At 47.5% G+C, this 18,167-nt stretch overlaps 1 protein-coding gene across 3 annotated transcripts in view; it reads left to right on the plus strand.

Annotated features, from left to right (window-relative positions):
* The window catches only part of LOC144888928 (uncharacterized), a 49,786-nt gene extending 32,702 nt beyond the window's left edge, over positions 1-17,084 (plus strand). For all 3 annotated transcript variants that reach the window (XM_078768699.1, XM_078768700.1, XM_078768701.1), the window contains exons 9-12: positions 3,874-3,960; positions 4,717-4,758; positions 5,020-5,068; positions 16,398-17,084. In XM_078768699.1, the coding sequence (XP_078624825.1) occupies positions 3,874-3,960; positions 4,717-4,758; positions 5,020-5,068; positions 16,398-16,915 (696 nt within the window). In that variant the 3' untranslated portion in view covers positions 16,916-17,084. The remainder of the gene's footprint in view (positions 1-3,873; positions 3,961-4,716; positions 4,759-5,019; positions 5,069-16,397) is intronic.
* Positions 17,085-18,167: the final 1,083 nt, after the last annotated feature.

Raw genomic sequence — 18,167 nt, forward strand, 5'->3', positions numbered from 1 at the left:
CAGCTTGAAAAATTCGGGATCCTGCTTTGCATGTTGTGCGTGATTTGTCTCGAGGTGCAACTTCAACTTGGATGGCCTCATGGATTCAGGACTCAAAACCTTGTGACACAGCACACATTGTGGTTTCTCTTGGCCAGACACGGTAATGGATGTGAATCCAAGCTTTATGTATTCGTCAAGATACTTTCTTTTTTTACTCCCAGAAGCCATAACGTCAAATCTGTAATAAGTAAAAATCAAAACAATATCAAATTCAAAACAATAAAAAAAAAAAAATATTGTAACGGTTTTGAGAACCTGCACTTAGTAAATTGTTTGTAAAGTTCCATTGTAAATAATTCCCTGTAAATACTCCTGTAAATATCCCCATTTCTTGTAAAGGTCAAAGGTCGCACCCAAGCTAGTCCACATTGCAACAGGCAGGACACCATAGGACCTCTCAATAGATATTTCCTTAATATGTGTTTAGTTAAGGCTGTGTTTCCAATAGTTGAATCGACGTTGCATTAATCAAATAACCTAGGCCCCTTGCAACCCCATTCATCTGGCGGCGCAGCCGCCCTTTCATTGGTGCCAAAGTTCTGCCAACTGGATCCACTGGCCCGTGTGAGACGCCATAAGCCATGAGGTAAAGCCCGAAAAAGGAGGCAGAGCGCCAAGATGGAGGTGTGGCCACGTCATCTCACCATCAAGGTCGTGGCCGGTAAGCCCTCGCCGGCTAACCAAGGCTGAGGGGAGTCGACCGGGAGGCGTGCCCTCAGAGACGCGGCTTGATTCGTGCGGCGAGCAATAAAAGCGGTCACGGGGACTGCTTACGGAGATGAGTGAGGGAGCACGCAGATGAGACAGGAGAAGAGCACGTAGAGGAGAGGGAGGAGCACAGACGTGCACGGAGAACCTTTTGTTGGCCCAAACATTCCTTTGTGCGTACGAGAATCGGTGCGCTCGCCGCAGCAATATCACCAGCGCTGCCGGCCGGGTTTTGCCGCTGAACCAGAGCGTGGGCGTTCGAGCGGGACCTCGACGTCGTGCCGTCATCCCCGGACCTTTTCCTGCTCCGCCAGCTCCTTGGACCGTCTCATCCTTCCAGCCATTCCTACCATTGCCATCTCCCACCCGTGTAAGTGTGTCTGTATTGTCCTGGGCGTATGATAAGTAAGACCGTATAGATAAGCTTGCCCTGTGTCCTGCTTTGCCTCTTTTGTATATTCTTGCCCTTTCGTTTTCCTCTTGTAGAAGAGAAATAAACCTGTGTTCCTTCTTTACCTTTGGTTTCTCTCTTCATTCGATCGCTCTCGTCCTGTCTTTCAATTGAATATCTGTGGCACGATTTGGCCAACCGCTATAATCGGGTGTAGTCTGTTAATAACGGCCCGAGTCGCAGCGCGCTTCGCTCGGCGCATCCATTGACGCTGCGGCCCGGGTGGAAATATCTCCTCGCTTACGGCCGGTCCTAGTACGCAGGTATTTGGGGATACCACCATTGACCCATGACCCTGGCTACGACCGACCGGAAGTGACGTCATATTTCCAGGACCGGGAGGATCGGCCAGTGAAAACGACCAGGGGATTGACCCCCAATTGATAACGGGAGTGCCGACCCCGGATCCGCAACAATATATATATTTTAGTATGGTTCAAATTACCCCATGGCCCCCCGAGAAATACACCATGGCCCCCAGGTTGGGAACCACGGGCCAAGAGTATGGTACATGAATATGAATATGAACATGATGATGATGATTATCGAGTTGATGTGAAATAATCATTTAAACATGGCTTTGTCATTACCCTTGCCAGAAGAGAGGGTATTGCATTTGAGTCTGTTAGTTACTTGGCAATTTTTTTTTTTTGGACAAGGATGTTGATCACGTGTGTGTGTGTGTGTGTGTGTGTGTGTGTGTGTGTGTGTGTGTGTGTGTGTGTGTGCGTCCGTCCGTCCGTCCGTCCGTCCATCCGTCCGTCCACTCACTGATACTTGCCTGCATGTAACAATTTGAAACTGATCTTCACAAAATCGTAAAGTTTGTGGTCCGACAAAATGAAGTCAAATGGTTTCTTTTGGTCAAACACTTTTTTTCAAATCTCTAAAATCCTCAATTTTCATCCCATTGACTTGAAATTTGACGAGGATTTGTATATCTGGTCACTGAATTCAATCATCATGCATATTTGAGGTCAACATAGGCCAAAAGGTCACCAACGTTTCTCGGATTACTAAAATCCTCAATTTTCATCAGATTAACTTGAAATTTGAAAAGGATTTGCATATCTGGTCACTGAATTCAAACACCAAGTATTTTTGAGATCAACATCGGCCAGATTTCTAGAATCCTCAATTTTCATCCGCTTAAATTGAAATTTGGAGAGGATTTGTATATCTGGTCAGTTAATTCAACCACCAAGTATGTTTGAGGTCAACATCAGCCAAAAGGTCAACATAGGCCATAGGTCAACAAATAAGCTGCAATTTCTAAAATCCTCAATTTTCATACAATTGACTTGAAATTTGAAGAGGATTTGCATTTGAGGTCACTGAATATAACCACCAATTATCTTTGAGGTCAACATCAACCAAAAGGTCAACATAGGCCAAATTATTTAAAATTGTTAATTTTCATCTGATGACTTGAAATTTGAAGAGGATTTGCACGTCGGTTTACTGAATTCAACCACCAACTATTTTTGAGGTCATCATGGACCAACAACCAATTTTAGGGATTTTGCAAGTATCGTGCCATGCACGACATATTTGTTGTGTGTCTGTTACTTGGCAAAAAAAAAAAAAATTGACGTTGAATGTTGATCATTCCTGTTTGTGTGTGTGTTTGTGTGTTTGTTTGTCTGTCCGGTCACGTATACTTGCCTGCAGATCACAATTTTAAACTGATCGTCACGAAACTTCACCAAATGGTAGAGTTTGTGGTCGGACAAAATCAAATTTATTTTGAGGTCAAAAGGTCAGCTTAGGCCAAAGGTCAAACACTTTTTTTTCAAATTTCTAAAATCCTCAATTTTCATCCGATTGATTTGAAATATGAATAGGATTTTCATATCAGCGAACTGAAACCAACCACCAACTATTTTTGAGGTCAACATGGACCAAAAGGTCAACCGAGGCCAAATTTCTAAAATTGTCAATTTTCATCCGATTAACTTAAAATTTGAAGAAGATTTGCATATCAGGTCACTGAATTCAACCACTAATTATTTTTGAGGTCAAAAGGATGCACTACTGAGTGCCATTCTGCTTTGTTTTGTTTTGCCAAGTGTTGCTGCATGAGTGATTTTTCATTTGTCTGTCTCAGTCTGTCTGTCTGTTTGTCTTCACAGAATAAATATGATTTTCTCTGCAAGCGTTGGTCCGATTGGCAGGAAATTTTCACCATCGACATTTGACAGGAAAATTTCACTCCTTTTGCAGAGTTTTTAAAAGATAATTACGACATCATAGGTCACATGGTACGGGCGCCATCCTGGAAAAACCGAAAAACTTTGCATCTCCATATCTCCAAAAGCACTGCATAATAAAAATTGAGACATGGCTTATTGTAAAGAACTCTTCATGGGGAATAACATATGTTAATGATGATGTCATAGGTGCCTCCATTATGATGTCATAATTCGATAAGTACTAAACTTAATCCGATCAAAATGAAATTTTATGAGCTCAATCAAGGGGTAAATTAGTGGAGAAAACAAAACGACGTCATCGGTCACGTGGTTCGGCCGCCATATTTGTTTTAACACAAAGCCTTAAAAACCACCAAAAACACGTCCTGGCGAGGGTCTGCAATCTCTGATTGCTCTTTCTTAATTCTATTTTATTTCAGAAGCAATGTTGTGAAGCTCTGTTTGTGCCTTTGTTTTCAGTTCGATGAGTGGGAGGTTATCTCCAAAATTGGAGAAGGAAGTACTGGATTCGTTTACAAAGCAAAGAATGTCAACTCTGCAAAAAAGGTACAAGCTGTGTGATGTACCTGCTATGTCTTCATTTCACTTTCTGGGAGATGGAACAGTTTGTGGGAGAGCGAGATAGAACACAGAACTGTACACGGTGGAAAATACAGACAGCAGGCAGTGTAGAGGGACACGACGGGGAGACACATGGAAGAAGGACGAGAGCAAAGGGATCGGGAAATTCTGCATCTGAATGTATCGTATCTTCTCTATTTCTGATGAGATGAACGATGCTTTTTGTTTTGACTTGCAGGCCCCACATCACTCCTGCAAAAAATTACATCATAGATGTGATTGCAATGAACAAATAATGTGTAATCTGTGACAGATGATGGTTGAGTGTCAAATATCACCAAAAATAATGTGGAAAATCACTGGATGCAAAGTTGAGGGGGCTTCTTCATTCCTACCATTGATTTTTCTTTTCTTTTTTCCCCTCAATTCACACTTTGATGCCCATCACTGCTCCTCACCCCCTCCCACTCCCTCATCGCTTGTACCTCAATGTTTTGTCCTTCCAATTCTTAACACTCGACTAGATTCACTTGTGGTGTATTGATGTAATCGTTTACCTATTCCCCTTTTTATCGTCCGTCTATGTGAAATTGTTCCTTTCTGTCATTTATCTCCGACGTTGACTTTAGTATAAACAGATATAATAATTGTACATCACCACACACCAATATCATATATTTTACTCATTTTCCCAAATTGTAACTGAGATGTTGTAATACGATCTCTTGTCGCCTCTTTCAGGTTGCTTTGAAGTTGACAAAATCTGTGGGAGATGGAGACATTGTAAGTTTGTGTTTATATTGAGATATTGGTGTTTTTAACTGTTGAACTAACAACACAGTTTAACTTACCTCTGAACTGTCCTAGTAGAATCTTTGTCCGTTATACATCTTTGTCTCTTGGCTCCTGAGGCCGTGCATCTCTGTGTGAGAGTTACAATCTTGTGGTTTTGGTAATGGGGTGACCTAACCTGATTCCAGCTTATTGAAGGAATTTGTATAATTTTCTCTTTCTGTTTTCTGCTTTTATTTTTATTTTTTACAGATGTTGCATGAAGCACGCATAATGAAGAAGCTTCATCACTACAACATTGGTAAGTATGGATTTCACTCAAACTTATTGAAGTTTGATTGCAATATAATATTGTTACAGACGTGGCTTGGATGTTATTCACCGAGCGGTTTTGGGATGACCACGTCTGCACAAGATTATACTCGATATTATACCCGAACGTTGACTAGTCGCGCGATGCTAGGTCAATGAAGGAACAGACACACGGCTGGGATTAAAATGACGACACCAGGGATACGGTTCTCAAGACCTCCGGAGGAGATTATATTCGTTACGGAAGGTCAGATTACAGGGACGAGAGGTACAACATAGAAAGACAAGCACTTAGACACAATCTTATATTATTCCCAACAGACGACAGATAAACGGGACAAAGCTGACTCACACGGGGATTGATGGCTAGGAAAGGCAGGTATCGGTGGCTCCAGGTGCACCTTGGCTCAAGGACAGGGTACTGTACGGTCCAGTAGATGCAGGAGGTTTCACAGCGCTCGAGGTGGCGTCTTGTCGTCTCAAGCTGGGGGCGCATCTGACGTCACATCCGGCGCGGGGCCGCGTATATCCGGCGGGGAGTGACACGCCCTCGGCTCGTTAGCTCCGCCTCGTGGAATCGGCACGTTGCTTCTCATTGGGTGCGTGCGGGGGGGTTACCGGCTCCGCCCTTGACGAGGAGCTGACAAGGAGCCCCTTTGTGGTAACCCCGTGGAGCGCATGGTCTGGAGCGCGTTGTCTGGAGCGCATTGTCGATGGCGGCTAACCGAGCCGGTGGGAGGACGCACACTCCCCCCCGCGCAGCGCCGTGCCCCTCTGTTGTTGTAGACGGGGAAGAAGATGGGAGGAGGTATGGGAAAGGTCCTAAACTCACTACTGGTGCCATATAATCACATTCTGGTGCAACGAAGAGTCATAATTAATGGAAACGAGGCCTTAACTGACATAGACTAAGAATAACTAGCAAGATGTCCGAAAGTTGTCTACGTGTGGTGCGGTGGACCTGGGCACGACATTTAATGGGGGAATAAGGGGAAGGTCGGCTCTACTGATTGTTGTTTACAGACAATGGGACTAGGGAATGGGGGATTGGGGAAAGTTGGGGAGTATTGGAGAAATAGGGGAATATTTACAAGCGGATATGGAGGCCAAATTCCATATTCGCAACATTGCACCCTTCTCTACCCTCGGGGCGTCCCGACCCGATAAATTTTTACCTACTTTAGTGTGGCACGCAATGTAGTTCCCTCTACTATTAACTCTACCCTGAGTGCGACAGTTTTACAGATATTCACAAATGAGTAAATATGTCCCCCTGCGACGTTGCACCCTTCTCCTCACAGAAACACACCCACAGGATAACCGAATCCGGAAAGAATTCTCAAACTACACATACAGCCGGTAGGGAGCATTATTTACAAGACTACGCTGATATTTACACTACGATCCAGGACCTGTTTTTGGAGGAACACATGCAGATGTTATGCATAGAGAGAGTGCGCTTGCCAACATCGATACACCAACCCACGAGTGCTCTGTGGCCGACGGCCTTTAATAACGTGCAGAGCACCCTTCCCGAGCATCAAAAGCACCACCCCACCACCAATCGGTGCAGTCACCATTGTTCATTGGAATAAAAATAAATTCGACAACCCCTAACCCTGCAGGTGTCTCTTGCTCTTCTTGTGGTGCACTTGGTGTTAACTAAAAGTGGTTCACCTGTATGGCATAGGTGCCACGTTGACCCATAGGTCCATCCCCGGGTGGTGCTTGGCCGCAAACGAACTGCGGTCCATTGTGGGTGGCCACAAACATTGCGGTCCATATGGTGTATCGATCCCGGCAGCAAACAGCGAAAGTGCAGGCCCACAACTGCGCAGCCAGCACCTCTCTCTCCTCTCTCTCTACCCCAAAGCCAGATCCTCGGAGGTGGGAGACAAAAGAAGCAGACAAGTGAGTAAGGTGGTAAGGGCGCAAAAGTGCACGCAATGTAAGGTGATGCACACTGGGGGCACATGGGAACCAGGTGAGACAGGTACGTTCCTATCGTACGCCCCCCCCACCAGGTAACCTACATGGCCCCTCCCTTACCCCTTACTGTATCCACACAACACAACACTACCCATAAACATCTACTTTACAAATCAACAAACATCCCTACTGTCTTCCCCGTTCCTCCCATAAACCAAATTCGTCTTCTCTCCCTCCTAACCAATCAAATTTGCCATTTTCAACTTTCATCAAAATTTGCCATCTCCAACTCAACATCATAATTTGCCATCACCAATTCATCATCAGTCCCTCCTAAGGAGGGAGAGATGGAATCACCCCAATGTCTCATCCACGTCGTGATGCGTCTCACAATCCACACAGCAATTTCATTTCCTGCAACAAAACAAAGAAAACACAGGTGTGGAGTCATCATCATCACCACAGGTAAGTGGCTGCGTATGGTGCGACAGGTTCATCAATCCTAACTATTTCCTAAGTGACTTTAACAACTTTACACTACCCGGGGTCTTTCTCCGGCCAAACCATTGGCCCTCTTACACTATGGGTTCTAAAAACCAATTCCCATTGGCCAGACTGTGGTGCTCTTCAATTTGGGGTCTCACTCCCCCGATTCATCTCCCGGTGCCCTCGCACAATTTCTGGGCTGTGGCGTGTACCTCTCCCAGTGGGTCTACCCACCTGCACACCTCCACCACTGCAGTTGCCTCCGAGCTTACCTGCTCCTCACCCTAACCTAACTACCTGGGGAAGGCCCTCTGGCTCTCTCCCCACTCGGTGCCCTCTCTGGCACTGGGCTACCCGATCCACACCCGGGATCCTCAGGCACCCACTCACAACTACCGGCTCCCAGAGCCCACCTGCGGCCTCACCTGGCCGACATCCTCACAGTGGTGGAGTGCCCAACCAACTACACACACTAACAGGCTACACGCCCAGCCATTTCCACAACACTAATGCACCCATCCACAACACCATTCTGCAACCGCACCACAAATGCCAATATCCAACCACAATTTACCTGTACCCTCTACCTAACACTTACACTACCCGCCCCGGGTATCCGTGATGGGGGTCCACTCTTCCCCCATTCACACCTTCGCACCATGCACACCACTCCGTACCACTTACTCCAACTCTCTCCACACACCTGTACTTGCACACCTGTGCTCTCACACCTGGTGCCACCTGCACCCTTCTCTCCCCAAGCGCATTCGCGCTGATCCACAACACTCACTACTCATCCACTGCTCCACACACCTGTCCAGTTGCACACCTGTGCAATCACACCTGTTCAATTCTCACCTGTTCAATCTTCACACACACGGCATCATCTCAGCTAACTACTCCCTTCTGAAACTTGCGCTTCCCAGTCGTCCCTTTAAACTATTGCGCTCCCTCGTCATTATAATCCATACTAAACTACCTGCGTCCCCACTACAGGTATCAGTCACTAACTAACCTTAACGTCACCTACTGTCATCTTCGCTAGATCCCTACAATATAACCTAACCCACCCGGGCTAGTTTTCACTGCCATACACCCCATAAGCTATTGCTCCTTTGCCCCACTTGGGCAGGGTGGCAGGGATGCCATCCCACCACATCGGGGGTCTCTCACTACCAATTTTGCACATCAAATTTCAACAAATCAAAAATTTGCCAATCACTGCCCATCATCTGCCAATCACCACTGCCAATCCTTTGCCAATCATCAAATTTTGTTTTTCTCTAATTTTGGGTCCAAAACACTAACCTCATCACCCAGTCGACTCACTAATACCTCTCGGTGCGCCAATCCCTGTCCAAAGCCCGGCTTCGTAAAGCCAAGCAATGGATGCTGGTTGTTTTGTGCCAGCGGCTGGATGCGTCCGGCATTCGGGGCAGGGACGGGGGCTTACCCGGGCCGAGATCCCACGCACCACCTCGGCGTGGAGCCATCCAATGTCCCGATCTCGACCTGCCGGCACGTCTCAACAAAACGTGGTCGCCATAACGACCCTTCCTATCCTGCCGCCCGCTCCGCCTGGTGGAGCACGGACGCGGCCGTTCAAAGCGAGGCCCAGCACGCACCGAGGGCCCGATTCGGCTATAAGTCGTTCTACACTCTACCCCGTCTAACGTCGATGCTTCCCCTGGACGCTTACACCCCGCAGCCCGTTCCTTGCTCACACATCCAGCCGTGCCCATGCTCCTCGTACCTTTCCTTACACACCCAGGTACACCCATTCCACTCACAGCCTTGGTCACACACCTGACCACCGAACACTTTGGCACACATTCGTTGCTCGCACACCTCACCAATACACCGCTTCGCACCCCCTCCTCGGTCACCTCCTCTGTGACAATCACAGGTGTGCCCTCATTCGCACACCCAACCACGTGCCTCACCACCAACTCCAGCGTGCATTCCCACTCACGCTCTACCATTCCAGGTGTGCATCCTTCCATCCCAGGTGTACATCCTCTCTCACCTGTCACAACTAACTCACGCTCCATGTCACTCTCACTACTCTCACCCTTACTCTTGACAGCGCACTCTTTCCTCGTGCACCTGTCCGTCACACACCTTTCTCGCGCACACTCTCCCGTTACACCCTCTGTAACACTCACCACAGGTGGACACTCTTCCTTACTTCTGACAGCGCACTCTTTCCTCATGCACCTGTCCGTCACACACCTTTCTCGCGCACACTCTTGCGCACACTCTCCCGTCACACCCTCTGTAACACTCACCACAGGTGTGCATTCTTCCTTGCCTTTGACAGCGCACTCTTTCCCCATGCACCTGTCCGTCACACACCTTCCTCGCGCACACTCTCCCGTCACACCCTCTGTAACACTCACCACAGGTGGACACTCTTCCTTACTTCTGACAGCGCACTCTTTCCTCATGCACCTGTCCGTCACACACCTTTCTCGCGCACACTCTTGCGCACACTCTCCCGTCACACCCTCTGTAACACTCACCACAGGTGTGCATTCTTCCTTGCCTTTGACAGCGCACTCTTTCCCCATGCACCTGTCCGTCACACACCTTCCTCGCGCACACTCTCCCGTCACACCCTCTGTAACACTCACCACAGCACGCTTCCATGTGCTCCCTCGCACACGCGCTACGACCGACTCACTCTCGCCAGCACCCTCACTCCTTGGCGTGCACTTTTTCCTCACACACCCCAGAGTCGGACTTTCTCGCACACCTCCTTTTTCGCACACCAGACCTGTCGCACACTTCACCAGTGGCCTCTCACGAACACCCGGGTCTATCTCGACCCCCAAGCTTCTTAAATCCCCTGGCGCATCATACGCACGACCATATTGGTCACCACTTACACCAGGTCCTCTTCCTCTTCGCTTCTCCTCCATCACCTGCGAATCCCTCATCCGGTTAATGAGCACATCATCACGATCCAAACACAGACTTTGGACCAATTCTTTTATCTCCTCTTTTATTTCTTTCTTATCCCCTCTCCGTCGCTTCCTAATTTCGCTCATCCCTTCTTCCACTTCCTCTAATTTTTGCTTCATCTCCTTCATCTCTTCGTGCGCCCCTTTAAGTTCTTCCTCTAACTCCACTTTATTTTTTTCTATGTGCTCCCGCACCTCCCGCTCTTTAACCTCCATCACCTCTACCACCTTGTCCATCTTCCTCGTCAGGTCCTCATGTACCGTCTGACACTCTTTTTTAATTACCCCTACGTCCTTTTTCATCTCCTTCTGTGTCGATTTTAAACCCTCTATTACCGCTGTGTTCTTCTTTACCTGGTCCCCCAACTCCTTTTGTCCCACTGTCAGTTGTTCTACTCCCAGCGTCAACTCCTCTATACCACCTTGCAATTTTACAGTCCCCTTTCTCACCTCTTTCTCCATGCGCTCCTTACAGTGCCTCACCTCCTCGCGCACTCCTCCGACCTCCTCACTCACTCCTCTTCTGATCTCCTCTCCCATCACTTGCATCTCCTGCCCAGATGCCACCCTCATCTGCTCCATTTCCTCCCTGTGAGCATCCAGTTTGGTTTCTACCCCCATTCTGACCCCCTCTATCTGCTGCCCCATTTGGTTAACTTCCCTTTCCGCTTGGTTCCTCATGTCCCTCAATTTGCCTTCCATGGTGTTTTCTAACCCCTCTAACCCTTTTTGCATCCCTTCCATTTGATTCTCTTGAGCGGCCATTCTGTTTTCTACCCCCATTAACCCATGTTTCACCCCTTCTATCCCATTGTCTAACCCCTCTAATTTCTTGTCTAATCCCTCACCGGTACCCCTTGCTTCGTCCCTCATTACCCCCATTTGGCCCTCCATCCTATCCATTTTTGCATTCAGTTGGGTCAAGAATAATCTGAGGTCAAACCCGGTTTGCCCAGCGTCCCCAGCCGCCACCGCAGGCTCGCCCTCCGCGGCGCCGCTATTTTGGGACCCTTCAACCACGTGAGCGAGCGCGCCATTTTGCGCGCCCGCTACTTCGTGCGTGACGGCGCTATTTTGCGAACCTGCCGCCCTCACTGCTTCGCTCTCCTCTTGTCCCTCAATTTGGTCCTGGATCGACCCTACCTCACTCTCCTTTACCGGACCCCAGCTGTCTTGACCCGCCATAGCGCGACTTTCAAAATTCGGTTTTTATTTTTATTTTCGTAAAACAAATTCAAATTTCGCCGTTATAATTTCGCGCGGGAAACGCGCTCCGAATCGATTCTACTTGTTACAAATTTGGGCCTAATAAATTTAGTCCCGGGTTCGAATTCCACTCCTCGACACCAATTGTTACAGACGTGGCTTGGATGTTATTCACCGAGCGGTTTTGGGATGACCACGTCTGCACAAGATTATACTCGATATTATACCCGAACGTTGACTAGTCGCGCGATGCTAGGTCAATGAAGGAACAGACACACGGCTGGGATTAAAATGACGACACCAGGGATACGGTTCTCAAGACCTCCGGAGGAGATTATATTCGTTACGGAAGGTCAGATTACAGGGACGAGAGGTACAACATAGAAAGACAAGCACTTAGACACAATCTTATATTATTCCCAACAGACGACAGATAAACGGGACAAAGCTGACTCACACGGGGATTGATGGCTAGGAAAGGCAGGTATCGGTGGCTCCAGGTGCACCTTGGCTCAAGGACAGGGTACTGTACGGTCCAGTAGATGCAGGAGGTTTCACAGCGCTCGAGGTGGCGTCTTGTCGTCTCAAGCTGGGGGCGCATCTGACGTCGCATCCGGCGCGGGGCCGCGTATATCCGGCGGGGAGTGACACGCCCTCGGCTCGTTAGCTCCGCCTCGTGGAATCGGCACGTTGCTTCTCATTGGGTGCGTGCGGGGGGGTTACCGGCTCCGCCCTTGACGAGGAGCTGACAAGGAGCCCCTTTGTGGTAACCCCCGTGGAGCGCATGGTCTGGAGCGCGTTGTCTGGAGCGCATTGTCGATGGCGGCTAACCGAGCCGGTGGGAGGACGCACACTCCCCCCCGCGCAGCGCCGTGCCCCTCTGTTGTTGTAGACGGGGAAGAAGATGGGAGGAGGTATGGGAAAGGTCCTAAACTCACTACTGGTGCCATATAATCACATTCTGGTGCAACGAAGAGTCATAATTAATGGAAACGAGGCCTTAACTGACATAGACTAAGAATAACTAGCAAGATGTCCGAAAGTTGTCTACGTGTGGTGCGGTGGACCTGGGCACGACATTTAATGGGGGAATAAGGGGAAGGTCGGCTCTACTGATTGTTGTTTACAGACAATGGGACTAGGGAATGGGGGATTGGGGAAAGTTGGGGAGTATTGGAGAAATAGGGGAATATTTACAAGCGGATATGGAGGCCAAATTCCATATTCGCAACAATATATTTATATTATAATAATATGAATGCTTAGAATGAAATGCACCTCCTTAATATCAATTTCATTGACTTCAAGAATGAATTTGATCATGTTTATATAGCAGGCCTGTGGAAAATACTAAGATCTTATGGAATTACACAGAAGATGATCACTCCAACAAGCAAATTCTATAACCACTTTGCATACATTGTCATCCTGAACACCTCTTTATCACAGTGGTTCCCGGTAGAGTCTGGAGTTCACCAAGGTTGTATTATATCTCCTATCCACTTTCTGATTACAATCGACTGGATCATGAGGAATACCACATCATATAGACCTCGAGGCATCCAGTGGACCCTTTCCACCCAACCTGAAGATCGAGACTTTGCTGACGATTTTGCTGTTTTGTCATCAAGGGACACACATTTGCATGGACAATCTGACAGGCTAGCTATCCAGAAGAAGGACAGATCTTAATGTCCATACCACCAAGACAAAGGTGATGAACAGCAACACCGTACCTCCTGCATCCATTACTGTAAATGGAGAAGCCCGGGAGACTGTAGATGAGTTTACATACCGAGGCAGTCTAATCGGTAAAGACAATGGAGCCAAGAAAGACATCAAGTAAGAATCCGCAAAGCTTGCAATGCAATCGCTCAACTCTATTCTATTTGGAAGTCGAAGGAGTACAGCTTTTTTTTTTTTTTTTTTTTTTGTATACAGAGTCGAGGCTCGTGAAAGAGCTAACATTTATCAAAGAAACAAATCAAACAAACAAGCAAACAAAGTATATAAAAAGGGGAGCGGTCGACAAGATGGGGAGAGAAGGGGAGGAAGCACACAAACACAACATTTGAGAGCAGGCTTTGCGCTTCGCTCAAGGTTTTTCACTTCACCTTAACTATTGTCACCGCATTCAGACGTGAATCTGGTGTGTGTGTGTGTGTAACGTGGCTTTTGAGTGGGAAATCTGCGGTTCGCCGGTTGGGAGCCGTGGAACATCCATACCCGAGGATGTGATTTCCCAGTCGCCTTGAGGGCACCTTTGTGCAGCTTTGGCCGCGTGACTGTGACTGTCATCCGAACGGTATTCTGATCTCGATTAGACATCGTTCTGACGATCGCTGGAGCTGATCGACTTTGGCTTGATGCCGGAATAGAGACATTGGGGAATGTTCTTCTTTTCACTCACTTGGAGCACAGTGAGTTATATTGTACGAACCTGATGGTACCATCATAGGAAATATATATTGGTTGTACAATTGATTACTATTGTTGTACTGTTATTCTTGTGTGATCTTGATACAATACTTGTTTGTTGGTAACAATTGGTGTGGTTTCACCATTGATCTTTGACATACAGAATAACACATCTTTCTGCCGTGACTCCTCTCGGGGCTCGGAGGTACACCGTGACCAGGGTTTGGGGAGGAGCACGTAACAGAAATTGGGGGCTCGTCCGGGATTAAATTGCCCAGCACTCTTCCGGGATAGAATACCTTAACATTCCCAAAATTCCCAAATTTGGAATTTTTCTAACATTCCAAAATTTTTAAAAAAAAAAATTGAAATATTTTGTGTGAAGGTTAACAGGTGTTCACTGATAGTCACCATGGTGTTTGACGCAGAAAAGTTTGCGGCGTCCCCTAATGAGGCACAGTTCCAAGCGTTAAAAAGATCGGAACTCTTAATATTGGCCAAACATTTTAACTTGGAGGTCCGAGTTAATATGAAGAAAGCAGAGATGCAGACATTGGTGGTAGAATCTCTGGTGGGACAAGGAACATGGAAAGAGGTAGCCTTGGATTGGTTACCAGAGGGAAAAAAAAAATGTGGAGCTCCGGAAAATGGAGATGCAACTGCAGATCCAGGAAAGGTTAAAAGCAGAGGAAAGGAAAGCAGAAAAGAAAAGAGCAGGACAGGAACGAGAACTCGAGGAGAGACGAGCAGAGGAAAGGAGAGCTGAAGAAGAAAGAAGAGCAGAGGTAAGAGCAGAGGAAAGGAGAGCCGAAAGGGAGTTAAAGTAACGTGGCATGGAGTGTCAGAAGGAACTTAAACTCAGGGAGCTGGAATTAATGGGAGAACGGAGAGAAGTAGTATCCATGCCGGCTAGTTCGACAACTAGTCAGAACACTTGGGATGTTGGTAGGCATGTGAGGCTGGATCCACCCTTCAATGAAAAGGAGGTAGCCAAGTTTTTTTTTACACTTTGAGAAAGTGGCTCAAATGCTAAAATGGCCTGTGGGGTCCTGGACTATGTTAGTGCAAAGTGTTTTGGTGGGAAAAGCTCAAGATATCTATTCGGCTTTACCGATTGACCAATGTGCAGATTATGAGAAAGTGAAGAAAGCCATTCTCAAAGCCTATGAAATGGTCCCTGAAGCTTACCGGCAAAAATTCAGTAATGCCAGGAAGAGGGAGAGTGAGACCCATGTGGAGTTTGCCAGAATGAAGGAAACCATGTTTGATCGGTGGTGTGACTCGAAGGGGATTTGGGAAGACTTCAACCTGTTGCGACAATTGATCTTGGTGGAGGAATTCAAACAGTGTGTCCACGCGGTCATTAAAGTACATCTGGATGAAAAGAAAGTACCAGAGTTGTATGAGGCAGCAACCGTGGCAGATGACTATGCCTTGACACACAGGATGGGGTTCCACAAGCCTAACCTCCCACCTAGAGTTAGCCAGGGGAGTTATGGTAAATCAAGGGCGGAGAACAAATATTCATGGAGGCGGCCTAGAGATGACTATGGGGACAAATCTGATACCGCGCATTTTATGGATCAGAAGACTACAGTTCCAAGACAGACTTGTCTTCCGGGGGGGCCCGAGGCAGACCACGAGTTTTTCCTCCGGGCCTACTTGCGCTTTTTGCAAGAAACCTGGGCATTTGATGTCCCAATGTTACGCCCTGAAAAGGAAAAATCAGGAGCGGAGTCAGACTAGTACAACTCCGAATGCATTGGCAAATGCGAGAAATCGTCCTTGGAGGACAGTGCCTTGTGAAGGTTCCCATGCCAAAGTTACGGCATCACAGAACGACCTTGTTCAAGCGGGTTACAAACCTTTTATTTCAGAGGAGTTTGTGTCACTGGATGGAGACTTAACGAACCAGAGACCTGTTAGGGTATTGAGGGACACAGGAGCACATCAATCTTTGATGCTTGAGGGCATTTTGCCATTGTCAGAGAAGACAGCAACTGGTGTTAGTGTTCTTTTACAGGGGGTTGATGGCTATGTTAAAGCTCCACTTCATGTCATCCATTTGAAGTCTGATTTGGTGTCAGGACCGGTCACCGTAGGTTTACAAGCCACTCATCCTGTAGAGGGAATCTCTTTTGTTGTCGGGAATGATTTGGCCAGTGGTCAAGTTTCTGATAATCCGATGTTTGTTGAAAAGCCTAGTATGGAAAATAACACCGCACAGTTAGAGCAGGAGATTCCGGGTATCTTCTCACAGTATTAGAAAAGCCTATTCTCACATCGCCCGTCTCCGTCCATCCCTCTCCTCCACAGCTGCAGAAACCCTCATCCACGCCTTCATCACCTCCCGTCTGGACTACTGCAATAGCCTCCTCTATGGTTCACCCTCAACAATCACCAATAAACTCCAATACATTCAGAACTCCGCTGCCCGTCTACTCACCCATTCCCGGACCCGTGACCACATCACCCCCGTCCTTTACAAGCTTCACTGGCTCCCCATCTCCCAGAGAATCCAGTACAAAATCCTCCTCTTGACCTACAAAGCCCTCCATAACCTGGCCCCATCCTACCTGGCTGACCTCTCCAGACACACTCCCACCCGCAACCTCCGCTCTGCTGGTACCAACCTTCTGACCCCCCAACCCCCCATCCGGACCAAATTCAAATCCTGGGGGGACAGGGCCTTCTCCATCGCTACTCCCACCCTCTGGAACTCGCTACCTCACACCATCAGAGACTCCTCCTCACTCACCACATTCAAAACATCACTAAAGACCCACCTGTTCAGCACTGCATTCAACATTCAACCCACAGCATTTAACCCCTGACTATCACTTCTCCTTCTCCCTCCTTTTGCTTTAAATATTTCCCTATTGATTCTTGTCTTTTTGCAATTGTTGTTTTCATGTTTTGTTATGCATTATGTTTTGCACTCTGTCAAAGCGCCTTTGGGCTTCTTGTAAAGCGCTATACAAAATAAATGAATTATTATTATTATTGTTATCTTTCCATCCTGTGCCGCGACTCGTGCTGTGGGTAGGAAGCGCTCAGAAGAGAAGGAGAAGGTACTGACGCGAGAAGGTACTGACGTCACGCTTTGCACAGGCACTTCTTGTCGAGTACCCTGAAACTAAGTGTCAGCACACACAAGTCATGGATGGAGGCAATGTTTGCAAGCTCTTTGTAGGTGAACTGAACTTTGACACAAGTGAAGATGTTCTGGACTCTATCTTTGGCAAATATGGACCACATTTGGAAGTGCTGCTGATAAAAGACAGGGAGACGCAAAAGTCGAGAGGGTTTGGCTTTGTCACGTTTGAAAACACAAAGGACGCCAAAGATGCAGGAAAGGATTTGGATGGTCGGACCATAAAAGTGGAGAAGGCAGGCCATGGGCGTCGTGGGGGCTACAGGGGAGGAAAACGTGGAGGTAGTTTCAGGGGTGGCTGTGGCTCCCGGGGTGGGAGTATTAATTTTGGTGGCGGCCGCAGTCGTGATTACTACGGAGGCTCCCAGCAGCAGCAGCAGCAGCAGCGCAGTTTTGGCAACACTCGATGGGATGACTATTACGGTGGTAGCCGAGATGGGGACCGCTACTCACGTGACTACAGCACCCGACTCAACAACCGTGATTATGATTTTTATGATCAAGAGAAGAGTTGGAAGCACTGAGTGCTCAGGAGCAGCCGAGCCAAGATTCCCACACGGATTAACCCATGAACTCCACGTTCCTAAATGCGTCCATGCAGTGAATACTTCCAGGCCTCACCACCCAACCACCATGAAACCTGGCTCTCAGCTCAGTCTCCTTCAAAAAGTGCTATAGATTTGCTTTGCTTTGGATTTTTGATCACAACCCCTTAACCTTCATTCAAAAAATGAAAAATAAAAACCAGAGGTTGATGAGATGGAGTTTGGCTTTGCAGGAGTTCAACTTGGAAATTGAGCATGTAAAGGGCAGGGACAATGTCGTTGCTGATGCTTTGTCCAGAATGAACCAACTTTGGAAATTTCTGCCGGTTGTTTGGAAGTTTTGTTGCTTTATTTTGGGGAATATTAATTATTGTTGCTCACGTGAAT

This window comes from Myxine glutinosa, unplaced genomic scaffold (genome assembly GCF_964187855.1).
Source record: "Myxine glutinosa unplaced genomic scaffold, kmMyxGlut1.1 SCAFFOLD_154, whole genome shotgun sequence".
Lineage (NCBI taxonomy): Eukaryota > Metazoa > Chordata > Myxini > Myxiniformes > Myxinidae > Myxine > Myxine glutinosa.